At 35.9% G+C, this 23,490-nt stretch overlaps 1 protein-coding gene across 3 annotated transcripts in view; it reads left to right on the forward strand.

Annotated features, from left to right (window-relative positions):
* The window catches only part of TEX10 (testis expressed 10), a 60,261-nt gene that overhangs the window by 17,841 nt on the left and 18,930 nt on the right, over positions 1–23,490 (forward strand). For all 3 annotated transcript variants that reach the window (XM_077756093.1, XM_077756094.1, XM_077756095.1), the window contains 6 exons: positions 12,969–13,207; positions 13,958–14,093; positions 15,658–15,833; positions 17,340–17,517; positions 21,049–21,137; positions 22,685–22,818. In XM_077756093.1, coding sequence (XP_077612219.1) covers positions 12,969–13,207; positions 13,958–14,093; positions 15,658–15,833; positions 17,340–17,517; positions 21,049–21,137; positions 22,685–22,818 — 952 coding nt within the window. The remainder of the gene's footprint in view (positions 1–12,968; positions 13,208–13,957; positions 14,094–15,657; positions 15,834–17,339; positions 17,518–21,048; positions 21,138–22,684; positions 22,819–23,490) is intronic.

The following is a 23,490-nucleotide window of genomic DNA, read 5'->3' on the forward strand; positions in this document are numbered from 1 at the left end:
GATTGTTTCCATTCTGTGCAGAAGTTTTTTTATTTTTGATGTAGTCCCAGTGGTTTACTTTTGCTTTTATTTCACTTGTCTCAGGAGAACTATCTAGAAAAATGTTGCTAAGGCCAGTGTCAGATTATTGCCTGTGCTCTTGTCAAGGATTTTTATGGTATCAGGTCTCACATAGGTCTTGAATACATTTTGAATTTGTTTTTGTATGTGGTATGAGGAAGTTCTCAAGTTTCATTCTTTTTGCATGTAGCTATCCAGTTTTCCCAATACCATTTGTTGAGGAGATGTTTTTTCCATTGTATATTCATTTCTCTTCTGTCCAAGATTAATTGACCATATAATTGTGAGTTTATTTCTGGACTTTCTATCCTACCCGTCGGAACTGCATGTCTGTGCCAGTACCATATGTTTTAGTTACCACTGCTTTGTAATAAAACTGGAAATCTGGAATTGTTGTGATATTCCAGTTTTGTTTTTCTTGATCGATTTGGCTATTCAAGGGGTTTTGTAGCTCTGTACACATTTTAGGATTGTTCTGTGAAAAATGCTATTGGCATTTTGATAGGGGTTGCATTAAATGTATAGGTTGCTTTGGGTAATAGAGACATTTTAACAATATTTGTTCTTCCAACCGGTGAGCATGGAATGTTTTTCCATTTCTTTGTGTCATCATTTTCTTTCATCAGGTTTAAAAAAAATTTTCAGAGTGTAGGTCTTTCACCTCTGGTTAAGTTTATTACTAGATCTTTTACTGTTTTTGGTGCAGTTGTAAATGGGATTGTCTTAATTTCACTTTTTGCTTGTTCCGTTATTAGTGTATAAGAATGCAACAGATTTTTGTACGTTGATTTTGTGTCCTGTGACTTTACTGAATTTATCAGTTCTAGTATTTTGGTGGAGAATTTTGTGTTTTCTGTGTGTACTATCATGTCATTTGTAAATAGAATTTTACTTCTTCCTTACCAATTTGGATGTCTTTTTAAAAATTTCTTTATGTTGTCTAATTGCTATGTCTAGTACTTCCAGTGCTATGTTGAATAAAAGTGGTGACAGTGGACATTCTTGTCTTGTTCCTGACCTCAAGGGAAAAGCTCTCAGGTTTTCTACCATTGAGTAAAATGTTGGCTCTGAGTTTTATTATTTTGAGCTATGTTCCTTCTAGACCTGCTCTGCAAAGGGTTTTTATCATGAATGGATGTAGTACTTTGTCAGATGCTTTTTCTGCATCTGTTGAAATGATCATATATATGGTTTGTATTCCTTCTCTTACTGATGTAATGTATGACATTCATTGTTTTGCAAATTTTTTTTGATGTTTATTTTTGAGAGAGACAGAGCATGAGTGGGGAAGGGGCAGAGAGAGAGAGGGAGACACAGAACCCAAAGCAGGCTCAGATCTCATGAGTTCATGACCTGAGCTGAAGTTTGGCACTTAAACTGACTGAGCTACCCAGGTGCCCTGATTGTTTTGCAAATGTTAAACTGCCTTTGCATCCTGGAAGTAAATCTCACTTGATCATAGTATATGCTTTTTAAATATTTTTTGATTGATTTGCTAATATTTTGTTGAGGATATTTGCATCTGTAAGAGATACTGGCATGCATATATATATATATATATATGTGTATGTATATATAATATTTTTTGGCTTTATCTGGTTTTGAGATCAGGGTAATATTGGCCTCATTGAATGAATTCGGAAATTTACCTTTTGTATTTTTTGGAATAGTTTTGAGAAAGAGTATTAACTCTTCTTTAAATGTTTGCTAGAATCTGCCTTTGAAGCCATCTGGTCCTGGACTTTTGTTTGTTGGGAGTTTTTGGATTACTGATTGAATTCCATTGCTGGTAATTGGTTTGATCAAATTTTCTTTCTTCCTGTTTTAGTTTTGGTAGGTTATATTTCTAGGAATTTATCCATTTCTTCTAAGTTGTCCAGTTTGTTGGCATATATGTTTTCATAATATTCTGTTACAGTTGTTTGTATTTCCAGGGTGTTGGTTGTTATTTCTCCTTTTTTAAAATAATTGTATTTGGGTCTTCTCTCTCTCTCTTTTTTGATGAGTCTTGCTAGAGGTTTATCAGTTTTTGTTGATTTTTTTCGAAGAGCCAGTTCCTAGTTTCATACATATGTTCTTTATTTTCTAAATTTCTATATCATTTATTTTCTGCTCTAATCTTTATTTCTTTATATTTTTTTTCCTTTTGATGGCTTTGGGTTATGTTCTTCTTGTGGCTTCTTTAGGTGTAAGGTTAGTTTGCTTTTTTGAGGTTTTTCTTCTTGAGGTAGACCTGTGTTGCTATAACTTTTTTTTTTTTAATTTTTAAAACCTAAAAATTTTTTTTAATGTTTCTTTTTTGAGAGAGAGACACAGGAGCATGAGCAGGGGAAGGGACAGAGAGAGAGGGCAGCACAGAATCTGAAGCAGGCTCCAGGCTCCAGGCTGTCAGCACAGAACCCTGCGTGGGGGTTGAACCCACGAACCATGAGATCTTGACCTGAGCTGAAGTGGGATGCTTAACCGACTGAGCCATCCAGGCGCCCCTATATAAACTTCTTTCTTAAAACCAGTTTTTGCTACATTCCAAAGATTTTGGATTGTTTTTTCATTTTCATGTAATTTTTGATGTCCTCTGAGTTCTTGGTTGACCGGTTCATTGTTTAACAGCATGTTATTATAATTTTAAAAATAAATTTGTTCTTTTTGTTTTTTTTTAAAGTGTTTATTCTTGAGAGAGAGATTGAGCATGAGTGGGTAAGGGGCAGAATGAGAGGAAGACACGGAATCCAAAGCAGGCTCTAGTCTCTCAGCTGTCAGCACAGAGCCCAATGTAGGGCTTCAACCCACGAACTGTGAGATCATGACCTGAGCTGAAGTGGGACACTTACTTAACTGACTGAGCCACCCAGGCGCCCCTAACAGCATGATATTGACCTCCATGTAATTGTGCTCTTTTCAGATTTTTTTCTTGTGGTTCAGTAATAGTTTCATAGCATTGTGGTCAGAAAAGATGTACATAGAACTTTGATTTTTTTTTTTTTTTTTTTTTAATGAGACTTGTTTTGTGGCCTAATATGTGGTCTGTTCTGGAAAATGTTCTATGTGGACTTAGAAAAAAATGTGTATTCTGCTGTTTTAAGATAGAATGTTCAGAATATGTTAAATCCATCTGGTGTAGGGTTTCATTCAAAGCCACTACTTCCTTATTGATTTTCTGTTTGGATGACCTGTCCATTGATGTAAGTTGGCTTTTTTTTTTTTTAATTTTGAGAGACAGAGACAGCACACTAGTGGGGGAGGGGCAGAGAGACGGGGAGACACAGAATCTGAAGCAGGCTCCAAGCTCTGAGTCGTTAGCAGAGCCTGACACGGGGCTCGAACCCATGAACCATGAGATGATGACCTGAGCTGAAGTCGGACACTTAACCGACTGAGCCACCCAGGTGCCCCGTAAGTGCTTTTAAAGTCCCTTATTATTATTGTATTACTATCAGTTATTTCTTTTATGCTTGTTATTAATTGTTTTACGTATCCGACTGAGCCACCCAGGTGCCCCATAAGTGCTTTTAAAGTCCCTTATTATTATTGTATTACTATCGGTTATTTCTTTTATGCTTGTTATTAACTGTTTTACGTATTTGGGTGCTCCCATGTTGGGTGTGTAAATACTTATAATTTTTATATCCTCTTGTTGGATTGCTCCCTTTATTATTACATTTTTTTGTCTCTTGTTATAGTCTTTGTTTTAAAGTCTGTTTTGTTCAATATAAGTATTGCTACCTTGGTTTTCTTTTGACATCCATTTGCATGATAAATATTTCTTCATCCCTTTACTTTCAATCTATACATGTTTTTAGATCTGAAATGAGTCTTTTGTAGGCAGCAAATAGATGGGTCTTGTTTTTTTAATCCACTCTGTCACCGTGTCTTTTGATTGGAGCATTTAGTCCATTTGCATTCAAAGTAATATTGAATAGATGTGTACTTTTTGCCATTTTGTTACTTGCTTTATGGTTGTTCCTGTAGATGTTCTCTGATCCTTTCTCTTCTCTTGCTCTCTTTCATGATTTGTTGCTTTCTTTAGTGATGTACTTGGATTCTTTTCTCTTTATTCTTTGCATATCTATTGCTGATGTTTGATATTTGGTTATCATTCTTGCACATCTTCATATAGATAACAGTCTATATTAAGTTGATTATTGCTTAAGTTTATACCTGTTATTTACTCCTCTTCTTCCCATGTTGTAGGTATATGATTTCATATTTTATATCGTTCTATTTTATGAATCCCTCAACTGAATATTTACAAATATATTCTTTTTGCTTATGTGTTTTCTACTCTTTGTACTCTCACTTATGGTCTTCCTTCCCATTCAAGGCCCCTTTTAGTATTTTTTGTAGGGCTGGTTTAGTGGTCGAAAGCTCCTTTAGTTTTTCTCTAAGAAACTCTGTTTCTCCTATTCTGGATAGAGTATTCTTGGCCACAGATTTTTCCTTTTCAGCACGTTGAATATATCCTGCTCTACTCCTTTCTGTAAAGTTTCTCCTGAAAAATCCACTGATAGCCCTGTAGGGTTTCACTTGTATGTAACTATCTTCCTTTCTCATTCTCCTTTTAAAATTTTGTCTTTATCACTGCTTTCTGCCATTTTAATTACTATGTGTGTTGGTGTGGATGGCCCTGGTTTGAATTTTTTGGAGGAGGAAGAGGAGGGGGTTCTCTGTGCTTCCTGGATCTGGATCTCTGTTCTTTCCCCCAGTTAGGGAAGTTTTCAGCTATTATTTCTTCAAATTTTTTGCCTGCTTGTCTCCTCTTTTGAGCTCCCTATAATGCAGGTGTTATGCTGGATGGAGTCACTGAGTTCCCGAAGACTGTTCTCAATTTGCAGAAGTTTCTTTCCTCTTATTTGCTCAGCTTGTTTACCTTCCATTAATCTGTCTTCCAGGTCGTCCATTCATTCCTTTGCTTCATCTAGCTGATATTTATTCCATCCAGTGTGTTTTAAATTTCATTTTCTGTGTTTTAAAAAAAATTTTTTTATAGTTTATTTATTTTTGAGACAGCATGAGTGGGGGAGGGGCAGAGAGAGGGGGAGACACAGGATCTGAAATTGGCTCCAGGCTTTGAGCTAGCTGTCAGCACAGAGCCTGATGTGGGGCTCGAACCCATGAACCGTGAGATCTGACCTGGACCGAAGTCGGATGCTTAACCGACTGAGCCACCCAGGCACCGCCGTTTTCTCTCTTCTTGATCTGTGATTAATTCTTTTTAGTCTTTGTGTTGACAGTCTCACTGATGTCTTCCATCCAAGACATGGATGTCTTGTCAGTCAACATCATTTCTCCAGTCCAACATCTTTTTTTTTTTAATTTTTTTAAGTAAGCTTCACTGTCCATTGCCAAGTCCAGTATGGGGCTTGAACTCATGGCCCTGAGATCAAGACCTGAGCAGAGATCTAGAGTCAGATGCTTAACCAGCTGACCCACTCAGGTGCCCCTCTCCTGTATCTTAAATTCTCTGTCAGGCATATTATATTTGTTTCACTTTGGTCTCTTGCTGTGGTTTGATCCTGGCCTTTCATTTGGGAGATGTTTGTCTCCTCATTTTGTCTGACTTCCTAAGTCTGTTTCTGTGTGTTAGGAAAGTCAAGCTGTTTTCTTTTGCTCTTAACATAACAGTCTCATAAAGAAGAGGTCCTGTAGTGCCCTGCAGTGCAGTGTCCCCTGTTTGCCAAGGCATGGTGCTTTAAGAGAATGTCTGCTATGTGTTTTGTGTGGGCTCTCCTTTTGAGTCTTGGCCTCTTTTTCCTTCAGTGTAGTTTACAGAGGCTTTCTTTGCCTATTGTGTACAGTGTTTGGTCCTTGGCAGGGGTGGGACACTATTTATTTGTTTAAATGTTTATTTGTTTTAGAGAGAGGGAGAGTAGGGGAGGGGCAGAGAGAGACAGGGAGACAGAATCCAAAAGCAGGCTTCAGGCTCTGAGCTCTTAGCACAGAGCCCAACATGGGACCCTAACCCATGAACTGTGAGATAATGACAAGAGCCAAAGCTGGATGTTCAACCAGCTGAGCCAGCTAGGTGCCCCTGGGTGGGACACATTTTAATAAGGGGTGTAGTGGTCTGCTTATGAAAGGAGACCTGCCCCTACTGCTGCCACAACTGAGGTCCTGCAAAACATGAGTGTCAGGAGATGTGCCATTGTGTCAGGCAGGAGGTGTGGCATTGGCAGAGTTAGTGTTGGGCTTCTTGGGGAAGGGCCTGTGACGCTAGGACTCAGGCCTACATGTGACTGGGAAGAACAAGTCTGCTGAATTGCCGTGGGTTGGTGGGGGCGTGTTGGATATGGTGGAGGGTGTGGGATGTTTTGGCAGGGGTGGGGTGTAAGGAGGAGGCTTGGCAAATTAGGTTAGGAGTGGTAGCACTGGGGTGTTTTCCCACTGTAGCACTGGTGGCTGTTTATAGTGAAGGGAGAAGGGGGAAATGACCCCTGCCAGGTCCTTAGTTCCTGGAGGGCTCTCCCTGTAGTCTCTGCCTGTGGGCCTCGCTTTGAGATGAGCAAATTGGCTTTGAGATGAACGGATCACAAATCACTCTCCCTCTTGCAGTTGCTGGATTCTATGCTGTATTTGCAGAGGCTGTTTGTCCTGCTTTCTTTTATCCCAGGAACTCTGCTTCCTAATGTCTTCTGGGCTTTCTCAGAGCCAAGTTAGCTGATTTTTTTTTAAAATTTCAGGCTTTAAGTCACGCTTGTTTTTGAGAATCAGAAGATTCAGCCCCTCTCATTTTCAAAGGCACATATTTCAGAGATTCATCCTCCCTGTTCAAGGGCTCCTCTATGTGAAAGTCTGTTCTCTGCCCTTCTCTATGCCACCATCTCCCTCTCCATTGGGTCAAACAGCTATGGTCCATTTTGCTTTCAGACTGTGTCCTTCCTATCTTCTTTAATATGTTCCCTTCCCTCCCTTTAGTTGTGGAATTTGTTCTGCCAATCTTTGGGTGGTTTCCTAGGTAATTTACACTGATATGGGTGTTATTTAGTTGTATCTGTGGGAGGAGGCAAGCTTGGGGTCCTCCTACTCTGCCATTTTCCCAGCCAACTTTGCAGTTGTGGAATTTTTAGCAAAAATAGATTGGCGATATAACCAGCTTATTCTTCATAAGATTCCCCAGGGATTCATTTTTAGGGATTCTGGGCTGCTCTTTTACTTTCATAAGGAGCTGCATTGAATACTTAGCAGATAACCTGTGGAGGGTAGCAAAAATTAAAGTTAGGGAAGACAGCATTGGCTTTGGCTACTGGTATTCATTATTTTTCATATAGCTCCAGTTAATTTTTTACCCGATGTCTAAATTTTTTTATCTTTGGTTCACATACAAAAGATAGTATTGATTTTTATTGTGATAAAATATACATAAAATGAAATTTGACCTTTTAAAGAAATATTTGTTTATTTTGAGAGAGACCACGCATGTGCAGGTCAGAGGGACAGGGAGAGAAGGGGGCAGAGAATCCCAAGCAGGCTCTGTGCTGTGAGCACAGAGGCCCCTATGGGGCTTGATTTCATTAATTTTGAGATCATGACCTGAGCCAAAGTTGGACACTTAACCGGACTGAACCTCCTAGGTGTCCCTTTACGTTTTTAACTTAATAACTTTTATGTGTAGGGTTCAGTAGTATTAAGTATATTTACAATGTTATGCAGCCATCACCATCACCATTTCGAGAAGTTTTCCCAGATTCAAAGTCTGTACCTGTTAAAAAAAAAAAAAAACAAAAACAAACTCACCGTTGTCCCCTACCACCAGCTCTTGGGAACCACTGCTCCACTTTTTGTCTCTAATTTGACTCTTCTAGGTATTTCATATAAGTAGAATCATAAAGTATTTTTCCTTTTGTGTCTAGTGTAATTTCACTTAGGATAATGTCTTCAGGGTTCATCCATATTGTAGCATGTACCAGCATTTCATTCCTTGCTTAAGTAGATTTTATTTTTTGGAACAGTTTTAGTTTCATAGTAAAATTGAGCAGAAAGTACATACAGAACTGTCATGTACTCCTGCTTCCAGAAATGCATAGCCTTTCTTCCATCCTGAACCGGAGTTTTACGTTTGTTAGAATCTATGAACATACATCGACACACCTCAGATCCGTAGTTCACCTTAGGATTCCCTGCTGAGACTACAAATTCTGAGTTTGACAACTGTATAATGACGTGTCTCTGCCACATTAGTATCCTATAGGATAGTTTCACTGCCCTAAAAATCCTGTTCTCTGCCTATTCATCCCTCCCCCATGTTTTTTTTTTAAGAGTTGATAGCTCTTTTTATGTTTATGTATGTATTTTTGAGAGAGAGAGAGAGAGAGCCAACGCTGCTAGCGTGTGCAGGTGGGGGAGGGGCAGAGAGAGAGGGAGACAGAATCTGAAGCAGGCTCCAGGCTCCAAGCTGTCTGCGCAGGCGCAGCTCAAATCCAAGAGCCTAACCTAGTTGGGAGATCATGACCTGAGCTGTAGTCAGATGCTCTGTGAGCCACCCAAGCACCCTGATAGCTCTTTTTAGTGCTAATTAATGTTCTATTGTATGGGTAGGTCACAGTTTATGTATGCACTCCCCTACTTCCTGAAGGATCTTTTGGTTGCTTCCATGTTTTCCTTTTTAAGGCTAAATAATACTCCACTGTATGTATATACCATGTTTTGTTTATCCATTCATCTGTTAATGGACATTTGTATGATTTCCACCTTTTGGTTACTGGGAATAATGCTGTTGTAAACATTGGTCTTCAAATATCCATTTGAGTTCCTGCTTTCAATTCTTTCATGTATATCAATGGATATAATTTTATCATTAAAAATACTGACCTTTTAAACATGCAATGTAGTCATCTTTAGGAAAATTTTTTTTTGCTCAGTGTATGAACCTATTTGGTGATTGTTTTAACATGGTAGTTCTAATATGTACTATGAACAGATACTATAATTGAACTAACATAAGTTCATTCCTTGGTGAGTTATCGATATGCAGTGGTTACACAAAGGAAACTATTTGCTGTAAATAAGGAGATCATGGGGAATAGCTTCCACATCCATGACTCCCTGAATATGGGTGAGTGAGTTCTTTTTATTTGGGGTTTAGGAAGACTATTCAGAAAAGGGAGCTTTGTCATTGCATGTACAGGCAGGCATAAATTTGTGCAAACATTTAGAAAACATGCCTGTACATGTATGCTGTGCCCCTCCTAGGATGGAGGTCTTAACGTTACAATGAAGCAGTGGTAACCGTCTGACAAGGGGAAAAGGCTTGAGGCAAGCTCTGAAGATCTAAACTGGATGGGTTCTTGAGTTCCTTATCTCCAGTGAGAATTTGGAACCTTGCTTACTTTTGAAACAGCACTGGGGGTTTTATCACTGACTTATTGTCTCTGATATGGTTAGTTTATTTATTGGCATGTTAGAGACTGTCAGATTTTGCATTCCTTTTGTTCCCTTAAAATCCTTAACTGCTGAAGTTTTTGCATTTCTTTGTACTTCCAGGAAGTTCTGTAAAAAGTGTGCTTAGGCTTAGTAGAACCAGCAGGGCATAGATCACGGAAACTAGCTAGGGGCCTAAAATGACTTCTCTTATGTCCTGAAAACTTTTCTTCTATTTGGGTCCCCAAATCTTTCTGTTCACAATGCAGCTAAGTCTTGTCTTTGGTCTACCAGTCAGCTTGTGAGAGCAGAAGTTCACTGCTGCCTGGAGTCGTCTACTAGTTGGGAAGATTTTCTAGTATGTTGGGAAAATTAGTTTATTTTTTGAGAGGGAGAGCTTTGATTTGGCAAGTTGTGATTAAGTGGCAGTTTGGTTGTTCAGAATTTATTGCAAAGGGTATTAGAAAAGATTGGTTTTCTGCTTATGGTAATGACATGTGTTTTCTATGTTTATGGTCTTCATTTTTTTATATATCTGTTTCCATCTATCTGGGATAACTTAGGATCTGCTGGAGGTTATTTTTGTTTGTTTTCTCTAAAAATAATATTTTTCATTTCTAAAGAGTGTTCTAGCAGATTTCTTCTTTGAGCACACTGACAATAAATAACACTTTACTGTCTGCAGATTTTCATTTCTCTGTTAAGAAGTCAGCTATGAGTCTAACTGTTGATAATTTTAAAGCTTTCTATTCACACTCGCCTAGATTTTTCTTTTTGTTTTCTGCAGTTTCACAATGATGTATTCAGGTGGATTTAAAAAAAATTTTTTTTACATTCTCCTTGGGATTCAGTGAACTTCAATCTGAAGTCTTGAATCTCGAATGAAATATCTTTAACAGATCTGATAAATTCTCTTTAAAAAAATTGCTGCAGTCCCGTTTTTCTCCTTTCCTGTAACGACTGATTAAATATGTTAACATGTTAGGTCTACTTACTGACAGTTTTTTTAATAAATTTTTTTAATAGGTGTACTTTTCTCTTTCTCCTTTTTAAATTTTAATTTTTTTTATTGGGGTGGAGGGGAGGGCATAGAAAGAGGAAGAGAGAATCCCAAGCAGTCTCCACACTGTCAGCACAGAGCCTGACACAGGTTTTGAACTCCTGAACCATGAGTTCATGACCTGAGCCAAAATCAAGAGTTGGATGCTTAACCTACTGAGCCACCCAGGAGCCCTTATTTTAAAAAGTGAGGTATATTAAAGAAACCTAGTAAATATTAGTTCAGACTGTATATGAATGATTACATTTTAGAAAAAGTTATTAGCAAATAGATTTCTTTGTGGAACCTTGAAGACAGAATATGACCCAGAGAAAGAGTGCAGCAGGAATTAAGTACTTAAAGAAGCAGAATTCAAAAGGAAGTTGACTTGTGGCTACATCTGTAGAAGAAATCTGAGCATCCTATAATGAAAATTGAGTAGCAGTGTCTGTTAAGCCCAAAAGAAAATATCATCTGAAAGAGTATAAAGTTTATTTGGTAAAAAGGAAATTTGTTGGATGTATCATATATAGAAAGTTTCCCCAACTAGTTTGTTTTAAAGTTCATTTTTATTTATTTTGAGAGAGAGCGAGCAAGTGGGATAGGGAAAGAGAGAGAGGGAGACAGAATCCCAACCAGGCTCTGTGTTGTCAGTGCAGAACCCAGCCTGATGCAGGACTTGAACTCATGAATTGCAAGACCAAGACTGAAGTCAGACGCTTAACTGAGTCACCCAGGCACCCCTTCTAACTAGTTTAAATAAGGACTCCATTGAATATCCAGAATCTGAAATTCTTTTTTTGTTTTTCTTGTTTTTCAGAATCTGAAATTCTTAAGGGCAGGCATTACTTTGGGAGAACCTTAAGATAACAGATTAGGTTGGGAGTGGGAAAGAAGCTTACTGGGATATCCTGTAAACAGTAGACCATTGTTGCTATTGTTAGACAGTTTGTTATAATTAGCGGGCTTACTCTTATGTCATTTGCCTAAGACAGCAGTTCTCAAAGTGTAGTCTGTAATCTCTGGGGTCTACAAGGCCAGAACTATTTTCACAACTATATGATTAGGATGTTATTTGTCTTTTTGATTGTTCTGACATTGGCACTGATAATACAAAAGCAGTGGTGGGTAGAACTTCCAGTATCTTAGCATGAATTAGGGCAATGGCACCAACTGTACTAGTAAACCATTGAATAAAAATATTCTTCACCACCATGCACTCACTTAAAAATGTCCTTAATGAAGCAGTAAAAACTGCTAATTTTATTAAGTCCCGACCCTTGAGAACACATTTTTTTCATATTTAGTGTGGTAGAATGGGGGAAGTGTGTGTAAAGTAATTTGGATGCATACCACAGGATGATGATTGTCTCAGGGAAATACACTTTTGTGATTATTCTCAGGAGTATTTTCCTGTGATGGACATAATTTTCACTTGAAAGAATGACTACCAGGCGAACTATGGTTATTCAGACTTTGATATTTGGCAGTTATTTTCTCAAAATGAATAAAGAGCCTGTCAATTCCAAGAAAACAACTGGCAATATTTGTGCCAGTGACAAAATTTGAGCTTGTTTCTAACCAAAATTAGTATTTTGGAGAACCACCCTCATGCTTGATTAATAATTTTAGTGCCTTTAGCCTCTGTGACTCTTTGTAATCTGGTTCCATTTTACCTTTCCAGCTCGTTTGCCATTCCTAGCCCTACATTTGATGTACCAGATTTCTTTTATTTCCCCTCCCATGTATTTGTGGTTCTTTATTACTGTGTCTTTGCTCATGCTTGATCTAGGGTTAACCTTTTCCTTTAAAAAAGTATGAGAGATTTTTTACTTTAATTAACTTTTCATTTTTCTAAACATGGAACTAAATAGGCTCTGCTGTTGAATATATTGTATTCTGAAATAGATATTTATATTATAAGCTGCAATTCTTTTTATTAAAGTATTTGATTTGAGGTTTTTTTGAAATATCTTTCCAAGTTTGAAAGAAATGTGTTTTATTTGGCTACAAAAAATGATTTTCATACGTATCATATAAGTTGATTCAGAACAGTGCTTATCTGGACCAGTCTCCTTATGTCACACATATGGAAATTTTGGCCAGGAGAAATTAATGATTGTGTTGATGAGGTAGAAGTAGAATCAAATTCTGTGGCCTACATCCAAATCTAAGTATCTGTTTTTAAAAAATCTTCAAGCATGTTGGGGTTCTCAAGTCTTATCTCCAAATTGCATTTAGGATTACCAAGCTTTGTTATAAAGACCTTACCCTTTTTTGCGAAGAGCAACTTGGGTAATTAACTGAGCAAGATACACTGTAATGCATGTCTTATTAACAACTTTAATTCCATAAGGAATGGTTTATTAACAAAACAGTGGCCTAAACCTTGCATACCCGTCTTGGCAGTTTACTTTAGAAGGAAATATTTTTTGACCCATTGATAGATTATTTTTAAGTATTCTAAGTGAAGCATAGTAGATAGACATAAGTGTTTGTCTTTGTTTGTTTTTAGCATCAAGCATTGCACGATTCTCTCCAATAATGTAGATCATCTCTTACTGAATTTAACACTGTCTGATATCATGGTCTCCTTGGCAAATGCCTCGACTTTACAGAAGGATTCCAATTGGATAGAAATGATAAGGAAATTTGTGACAAAGACCCTTGAAGATGGCTTTAGGCTAAATAGTAAGCAGCTGAACAGATTGCTTGGAGTATCATGGAGATTAATGCAGATACAACCTAGTAGAGGTAGGTGTTATTCCTTTGTCCTAATTTAAGAGAGGAACTCTTATGCATGCTCTTAGGGTCTAGCTTTGAATTGATGACTTTGAAACATTTCGTGTAGTCCAGTTAATTACATTCCAAGACCTAAAAGTAGCTAGTATAAAAAGGACTATCTCCTTGAACACCGAAATCCTTAACACTCAGGGCATCTTTTTCTCAAGTGAGTAGGTTTGCTCTGAAGCAATATGATAAAATTTCTAGTAGATTACAGACTGGAGTTAAAGGAGGTAGGTATTACTTTGGAAATGCCATTGAGCCTAATGATTAAAAAATGTACTTTTCTGGTCTAGTTTGATTAGAAATTGAGCACTTTTTCTTTTTATCCATATAGAATGAATCCTGCCTGTCTCTACCTTTCTTCTAGCCTGAAGTTATATCCCATTAAGTCCATTTTTAGTATGATTTACAAATTCTTTTCATTTAAAAACAAAGCTTTCCTGTTTGGTTCCCATCTTAGTCATCTCTCTAATATCTTGGTTTTTGTCATCATTACAAATAGGTTTGTTGTCCCTTACAAAAATTACATTGTATTCTCTGGTTGCACTCTGACTTTTATATTAAGTCATTACTGTAGGACCTCAGTGATAGTTATTAGTTTGTGACTAAGATCTGCTTTGTAATAGGAACAAAGTAAAGTGCTTCTGTGTTTTTCAAGGAATTTGGGAGTCCATGAAAAAACATTTTTGATTAATATACAGTTGGTTTTGTTTTTAGAGGCTACAGAGTCTCTCATCAAGGCAGTTTATACATTGTATCAGCAGCGAGGCCTTCTCCTTCCAGTTCGGACTTTGTTACTAAAGTTTTTCAGTAAAATCTATCAAAAAGAAGAACTGAGATCTTACAGAGTCAGGTAAAGTTTCATTTATTTTATCTTTCTTTTTTTGTGGAGTTATTTTGTAGTCTGTGGCAATAGAGTAATAAAAATCTTTGGAGATGTTCATTCTTTTTATCTTGTTTGGTTGCATATAAGTAAGAAAAGATACAAAATTGTATATAGAAGCACGCATAGTAGTCCCAGTAATCTTTGTGTGACCACCAAGCAGATAAAAGCCTCTTTGAACTTATATTTCCACTTGTCCACTTAAAATTTACAATCAGTTGGGGTAACTTGTGGCAGCTTTTTTTTTTTTTTCCTTTCCGTAAAAACTGTGAAGGTTGAACCACTAGCCCTTAGTGGCATATTGGGGCATATGGTGTAAGAATGAGGACAATAGAAGATGAGAAGGTTTCGGGCTTTGTTTGATGCTGTCGGGTGAGATGGACAGCACACAGAGTAGACTAAGGAATTAATTTTTTGATATGGTGAATTAGAGGTATATTTTGGATAGTCAGGAAGATATGTTTAGGTGGAAGATAAGGATCGGGGATACCTGAGCACACATAGGTAGTTGTTGAAACATATTTGAGTCTTTAGTACAAGCTGGGTGCTTTTCATAATTTATGTAAATCTCACATTTCTACTTTGAGGTGTAGGTATTGTTACTTTCATTTTATAGGAGGAAATTGAAGCTTAGGTTAAATAAATTGATGAGTGTCCTATAATTAATGTGAAATAGAGCTGAGACTTAAGTTTAGGTCTGTATGACAGCAAAGGTCACTAAGGTCTTGGGGTACAGCAGAAGTGATTTCTGTTTCCTGAGTAAAGAGACATTGGAGCTTTAGCAACTATAAGTACAGTTGACCCTTGAACCATGCAGCGATTAGGCACACTGACACCCCCCCCGACTTTGGAGTCAGAAAACTGTGTGTAACTTTTGACTCCTTCAGAACTTAACTACTACTAATAGCCTAGTGTTGACTAGAAGCCTTACCGACAGTGGTTGATAAACACATATTTTATATGTTGTGCATATTATATATTGTATTCTTACAATAATACCTAACTTCTTAATGTTTTCAGTATTTCTAGGCTATGCAGTTTGTGAGGTTTTCACAAAAAATTTTCCATTTATTGAAAAAAAAATGCATGTAAGTGGACCCACACAGTTCAAAACCATGTTGTTCAAAGGTCAGCTGTATACTGAACTAAAATAACACAGGTTTGAAACCATTTAGTGTGGGAGCACCCTACATTGAATGCATTAATTAGTATAAGAGCTAATACTGTAAGGATAAATAGTACAAAAAGAGCAATAGTAGTGTCTGTATTTTACGATAAAAATGCAATTTAGATAGTGCCCCAAATTGCATGATCTTTTTAAGTGAGTGGGTAAAACCCTGGAAAATGCTGTAGCTGAATAAATGATGCTGCTCATCTTGTAGACTGTAAAATGTTTAAATGAGTACATGTAGTGTTCTTGATAGATAACATGTCACTCTGTGGTATATTCAAGTTAAACATTTTGTTTGTTTAAACTTATTTCGCTTGTCTTTGGAAATTATACTTTATTTTGTTCTTCCTTGGTGTTCCTTAGATATCGTAGTAAGGTGTTATCCCGTTGGCTGGCTGGTTTACCATTGCAGCTTGCTCATCTTGGCTCCCGAAATCCTGAGCTCTCAACACAGCTTATTGATATCATCCATACTGCAGCAGCACGAGCAAATAAAGAATTACTAAAAAGTTTACAAGCTTCTGCTCTCCGAATTTATGGTAAGAGTTTAACTGTGTAGGTAACCATTAATCTACCCTGCATTAGGAAAGAAGTTTCTTTTTAAAAATTTTTTTTTGATGTTTATTTATTTTTGAAGGAGAGAGAGCATGAGCAGTGGTGGGGTAGAGAGAGAGGGAGACACAGACTCTGAAGCAGGCTCTAGGCTCTGAGTTTTCAGTGCATAGCCTGATGCGGAGCTCAAACACACTAGCTGGGAGATCATGACCTGAGCCGAAGTTGGACGCTAAACCCACTGAGTCACCCGGGCGCCCCTAGAAAAGAAGTTTCTAAGTGGAGCTCTTTAGGTTTGCCTTTCCTTTAAATTATTATAAATTAGTTATATCATGGTTAACTTGCCAAAACAAAATATCAAACAGTAAATTCATTTTCAATAGTAAGTATTTTTTATTAGGATACTTTAAGAAAGTTAATGGTTGTATATGCTTCTTGGATTCTTAAATTGTCTTTTCAGCCACATGCTGTTTATAAATTCAAAACTGATCAGGTATTTTTTAAAAGTTCTTTGAAGCTTTGGCAAATTACTTAATCATAATGAATATTTTGTATGACTTCTATATATTTATACTTTTTTTCATTCTTGGAACTATTTTACACTTTAAGCAAAAATACCAATAAAAGCATACTGGGATGTATTACATAAATGCAATATATATTTATTGAGATGTAATTCACAAACCATAAAATTTGCCCTTTTATAATGTACATTTCAGTATTTTTAACATCTTCCCAAAGTTGTGCAGTCACCACTGATTACAGAGTAGTTTTATCACCCCGAAAAAGAAACTAAGCCCATTAGTAGCCCTTCCCCAGCTCCTGGCAACCACTAATCTACTTTTCTATCTCTGTGGATTTGCCTGTTCTGGATATTTGTTATAAATGGAATTATATAATATAGTCTTTGGAATCTGGCTACTTAATGTACTGTTGGCAGGATACATGCATATTGTAGTGTACATACATATTTACTTTTTTTTTAAATTGCTGAGTACTGGTATTCCATTGTATGAATTTATCACGTACATTTACCGATTCATCAAGTAATGGACATTTGGTTTGCTTCCACCCTTTTTGGGTTATATTTTTAAGTCTGTTTTTATTATTCAGTGTTGCTTATATATAGATGTCTTCTGCTTTAAATTAGGTTGATATTATAATCGTCATTGTTTAGCAGAAATGCTTGTTTTTGACTGTTTTACTTTGGTTCAATCCCTTTACCCCCATCAGAGTTGTTATTTCAGACATTGTCACTTGGATGTTGTATAATTATTACAGTGTTAAATAAATATATCTTTAAATAATTAATGCTTATTTTACTTTAGAAAATAGTTTAAGTCATACATATACTTTATGATAAAACTTTTATGTAGATGCTATATTGGAATTCAGTTTAGTACAGTAAAAAGTAAGCACTCAGTCTTCTTTACTAATTTAATCTCTGTATATCTTTTATAGTTGATTTTAATATGTGTTCTCTACCCCACTAGATCCACAAGAAGGCACTGTGGTGGTTCTTCCAGCAGAGTCTCAGCAGCTTTTGGTCCAGCTTGTATATTTTCTACCCAGTCTGCCTGCTGATTTACTTTCTCGGTTAAGTCGTTGCTGTATTATGGGAAGACTCAGTTCAAGTTTGGCTGCCATGCTTATCGGGATACTGCACATGAGGTAGCGTCCTCAAGTGAGCTGTATTTTAAGTATATAGTCTTTTTTCTCATGCCTTTTACTGGCAGTGTGTAAATTACAGAAGGCTTGCACTGCTACTAAATTTATTTGCTTCATTTACTCTTAATGCAACATTTAAAACTGTTCATTGTATTATTGCTAGATAGAGTAAGTTCACTGGAGTAAGACGGTTTCAAGGTTTTTAGTGATTTGTATAGATAGAAGTTATCTATAATTTGTATAGATACGTACAGATTTTAAATTCTCAAAAGCTCGTAGTAAAGTGAGAGCACTGTGCTTAAAACCTTTGGTATTAATGGAATTGTGATACAGACCTCCTTTTCAGGGACCTCCAAATTTAATATAGCTGGCGAAATAAATATGTTTGTGGACTCAGACAAGGAATCAGTTGAAATCTCTTTGTGTGTGTGTGTGTGTTTAAATGTACATAACATAAACATAAAGCTTACTTTATTACTAGACTTTATTTAGCTTGTTTGACAGGCTCCTCTTACCAGTATAAGACATATCTTGGAGTGTGATTCATAATTGATAACCTTTCCTTTTAGAAGAGAGCTATCCAATGTGTTTATATGTGAAAATTCACTATTTTATTTCTTCTGTGTGCATGTGCATTATAGACTTGGTCCTATCTTTATTGTAAGTATCTATTAGTTTCAGTGTTTTCTAAGGGGAAAAAATATCCTTGTCTAGTAAGCAGTTATTTAGCAGGCCTTTAAAAAAAATTAAATGTGATTTCTTTTTCTGTTACTGAAGTGGTTTTGTTTACTAACTTCCAGTAGAGGGCACTCTTTCCTTTGCTATAAGTGGTGAAGAATCTGTTTTTGCATTGACTTAAAATCACTTTTTGAACACTTCTTGAAACTGATTCTCTTTGGAAGCTATGTTTATATATTTATCAATATCAGTTATGATTCACTTAATAACTTTTGTCAAGGATGTTTTCAAATTTTTCCTTTTTCCTTTTTGTGGAGATTTGTTGTAACTTGAGAAAATAAGTTTACAAATAATAGTTGGGATTTATAATCACAAAATTAAAAGCATATTGTCATTGTAGTTAAAAGTTTACCAAGTTAAATTTTGTTTTTTAGCAGAGTCTGTTAGTAGACTTCACTCTCTGTAGATGTATTGTTCCCATTCAAATGAATCTTTTTAAAAAAACAATAAAAAATTATGACTTCTCAGGCCAGTGACATTATCGTTATATCACTTCCTAGATTCAGAATTTAACAGTAATATTTGTTTACCTCAGACATACACTGGGTTATTTCATATCTGGTTTTCTTTTCAAAATACCCCCTTCTCTCCTCAACTATGACTATATACAAGCCAATTGCTCTTCATAATCTTCCACCTATACTATTATAATATCTCATCTATCTGGTGTACTTTTGTCAGATTAATTTTCCTGAAATATTCCTTTATTTATTTAAAAAAATTTTTTTTAATGTTTTATTTATTTCTAGGAGAGAGAGAGAGACAGCGTGAGCAGGGGAGGGTCAGAGAGAGAGGGAGTCACAGACTGAAACAGGCTCCAGGCTCTGAGCTGGCAGTCAGCACAGAGCCGAGCCCGACGCGGGGCTCGAACCCATGAACCGCGAGATTATGACCTAAGCGAAAGTCGGATGCTTAACCGAATAAGCCATCCAGGCGCCCCTGAAATATTCCTTTAATACTGATTTTTGTCTGTTAACTAAGTGGATTGTGAGATCACGTTCAATTTAGGTTTTGTAGTTCTGACACCCTGTTTGTCTTTGTCAGAGAGAGTTAACCCCAAAGTATATTAGTTTGTTCATGTGTCAAAAACCCATCAGCTAAAAACTGTTGGTATTCATTTTTTAAAAAGTGCAATTAGAGTTGTTGCCCCACCTAATTTTTATCACCCACTTAAAGTTTTTTAGATTTTGAATTTTCCCCCATACCATTCTGCTTGCATTTTTCCACTTACCTTTGCTCATTCCTGATCTTTTTCTGCCTTTAGTTTATTTACAGCTGGATTGGGAAACATAGGATGTAAATGTGACAAGATAATCTACATGGTTAGAGAAAAGTCTTTGACAAGGGAGAAATTTTGGGACTAAGAAATTTGGCCTGGGTTTTAAGTAGGGTAAATATAGGACTTCCTTTGTCAGGAACGATTTCAGTTTAGTTCTTTTGTTCCAGCTTACCTCAGAAGTGTTCTGGCTTGGACAGTATATATGGTCATCATAATTTTAAGGACAATATGATACATTACTTGTCATTTGTCAAAAGAGGTCTCTTAAATGGATTTGCTACCTTTTGTAGCCACTGGATGGCACAGTTGCTTTTTGTTTTCACTGGGTTCAAAAGCATATTTGTTTTCTAACTACCATTTTGTAATCTTTTCCATTGTGCATTTCTGGCTTTTTAAAGTAACCCCTTAGTTTTTGTTATTCCTTCCATAATCTTTTGCTTATTATGGGAATAATACTCTGAAGGGTGTTTCCATTATTTTAACTCTCCAAATTTAAAGAATGGTAATAAATATTAACAACTATTTTAACAGTAAAGGAAGTACTTCTAGTTGAATTAGAAACTTCTAATTTTGTCTGACATTTATTCAGATAACTTTAATAAAATTTGTAGCCTCATCTTGTTGGATCTGATAATTTTCAGCACCCCCTACCCCTTGTTTTTTTTGGCCATACCTGAGGCTGACATTTGTGGTCTTTTGCCTTAACCTTAACTTTTTTTTTTTTTTTTTTTTTAACATTTATTTATTATCGAGAAACAGAGCATGAGCATGGGAGGGGCAGAGAGAGGGGGAGACCCAGAATACGAAGCAGGCTCCAGCAGAGCCTGATGTGGGGCTCGAACCTACAAGTGGTGGGATCATGACCTGAGCTGAAGTCGGACACTCAACTGACTGAGTCATCCAGGCGCCCCTCCTTAGCCTTAACTTAAAGAGAGTTTTTAAAGGAATCACTGGAAATGAGGAACCACATAATCCTCATTTAATGAGAAACTGCTTTACATTAAGCTATTCCGCTAGGTACACTGCCAGTACTTAGCTGTGCTACTATGAAGTAGACCCATTTACAGCTTTGCATAATATAGGAACACTTGATTATCCTAGAGTGGCTTTACAAGGAATATTCTTTGCCTAAGATACCTTTTGCTTAGGTAGGAAATGGGCTTGTTTAATCTTAACTCATATAAGTAAGCAAGTGTAAGACTTTATGAAAATCAAGTAGCAGCCGAACCTACTACTGAAAAAAATTCATCTTGGCTCCTTAGAGTCTGTCATGGAAATTTTCTAATTTATACCATATATGTGGATCAGTTATGCTCTGCGTGAATATAATATGTTAAAAGTTAAACTTTCCATATTATGGTACTTGAAGCCCTTATGTTTAAAATGAATGTATACTATGGGTTTTTAAGCTATTATTGCAGATTTGTTTTCAATAAAGAAAAATAGGTACTGTGCTATTTTTCAGAGTCTTCCAAGTTGGTCACTTCTGGTAATAATTCTCCCATTGTTTATTATAGATCATCATTTTCTGGATGGAAGTATTCAGTTAAAGACTGGTTGATGAGTGATGTGGACTATTTCAGCTTCTTATTTTCAACACTTACAGGTAAAGACATTCACCTGCCAAATTAAGGAAAGGAAAAATCTAGTATAAAAGTTTTCCTATAATTTACTGTCTTATCTGTTTGGTTCTAAGTTTTGAAGATGGTAAATAATCTGTTAATCTTGAAATGATTTTTATGACTAATAAGTGGAAATCTTTGAAGGAATATTTGTACTCTTCAGTGTCAGGCTTTTGAGGCAGGAATATACATGATTCATGTTTAAATCTTAGTACAGATACTCTGGAGGTTATTTGAATGTCACATGATTATATTTTCATTTATTTCTAAGTCTAATTTCTCAACTTGATTATCTTGGTTTACAGTGAATTGGACATACTTGACTCTTTTTCAGATAGTCAGATGCAAACCCCATTGCATACTTTAAAACATTGATGAGCAGATTATCCATTTAAAAAATGTTTAAAATGTTCAACTTTATAGTAAGTACATCAGATTTAAATTAGCCATTTTCTACATTCCATTGCTCTCCAGCAAAATTAGTAAAATGAATCTAGATATAAGTTAGATGTGTAAGTATTATTACTTTTGTTTTAAATGATTGTACTATTTCAACATTTCTGTTTTATATTTGGAGGATAAAGATGAAATTCTTTGAACTTTTCTGAAGGCTTAAAATTAGGAGATTTAATGTACAGACTAAGTTAAGACACTTCCAAAAGAACTTAACAAGTGCTGGTAATGAGCTGAATCCAAGATAAATATTACATACAAGGATAAATGAGTGCTTATTTGATAGTTTTGGATGTACACATTTGAGATGGAAGGCAGGGACTTTATGTTTTAATAGTGGTATGAGTCAAAAGGGTTAGTATTTTTAGAAAGCTCACTAGGAGTCCATACTGTAATGTGATCATCAAACTAGATGGTGACTCTTTAGGCTATGTAATGGAATTAAAGGGATCTGAATATCAAAGCAGACCACATTGCTGGTATTCTGATCATTCTGAGCCCTGTCAGGAGATACTGTCAAGTTGTCTATGTAGCGCAGATGAAGTGCATATAATAGGGGTGGTAAGAGAAACAGAAATTTTGCTGTATAAGGTGTATTGTAGGAACTACACATGTATTATAAAAAATAAATCCAGAAAGGTTTAGAAGGGATAGTTTTAAAACATTTGAAGGGCTATTATACGAAACAAATATATAGATAGTATATGTATGAAGGAGTATATCTTTTTACTTATTTATTTTGCCTTTTTAAACCTACCATTAATGGAAAAGCTTATGCCTTTCACATTTTTATTTAAAGTAAAAGTGGTATGGTTCCCAGTGTAAGGGGTAAAACCTACTTCTTGCTGTATCATATATTGGGTCAGAGCACATCCTTTGTGTACATAATTATATGAATTTTACTGCCTCCATTGCCAGCAGTTCATTTTTAAAAATATGTGAAATGCAGAAATTCAGAGAAAATAAAGTAGCTAAAGAAAAACTTAAACTTGAAGGTACATGTCTATTTTTTAAAAATAAGAATGTCATTTGCTTTGTGATTTGTATTTTAAATTGGCTTTTTTTGTGCCTAAATTAGGGTTTTCAAAAGAGGAGTTGACTTGGCTTCAGAGCCTTCGGGGAGTTCCTCACGTCATCCAGACACAGCTTTCCCCTGTGCTTCTTTACCTTACTGACTTGGATCAGTTTTTACATCATTGGGATGTAACAGAGGTAATAGTGCATTTAAAAAGAAACTCAGGACTATTAAAATTCTGTTCATCAACCACCAGTAGTTACTATATATTAGGATTGCCTTGTAGGAGATCCTCTCAGAGAGAGTAGTATAAGAAAAAATGAGCCATGTTTTGAGAGTGCTTATGATCTTGGATAGGAGATACATGTTTTTAAAAGAGGAGTGTTTTTCATTACAGGTTGCACTACAAGAATAGAATAAATTAGCAGTCTGAATGGTGGAGATGAATTTATTTTCTTTTGTCTACTATAGAATGGATAGGATAGATACTTCTAAGGAAAAGGGAAAAATTGACTTAAGTCTTGAAGGAAGAGTAAGTATCCAAAGATACTTGGATTTGATATCTTTGAAGGTGGGATTTTTTAAAAAACAAAAGGTTATTCTGTAATTCCTTTGGTTTTGAGTAATAAAGTTAAGTTAAAACCCTCTTTTTCATTAAGTTTTAAAGTTCAACCTACAAATCTTATTTTTAAGGTAAATACAATAATTTTAAGCAATCTTTTAAAATGGGACTTTGATTTTATTCCTTTTACAAACTTAGTTAAAAATTTAAACCATTTAAGTAACTTTTTTAAAGATTTTATTTATTTAATTTATTTTTAAAATGATTTATTGTCAAATTGGCTTAAATACCTATTTTTTTTAAAGTT

This window comes from Crocuta crocuta, unplaced genomic scaffold, assembly GCF_008692635.1.
Source record: "Crocuta crocuta isolate KB4526 unplaced genomic scaffold, BGI_CrCroc_1.0 scaffold431, whole genome shotgun sequence".
In the NCBI taxonomy this organism is placed as follows: Eukaryota; Metazoa; Chordata; class Mammalia; order Carnivora; family Hyaenidae; genus Crocuta; species Crocuta crocuta.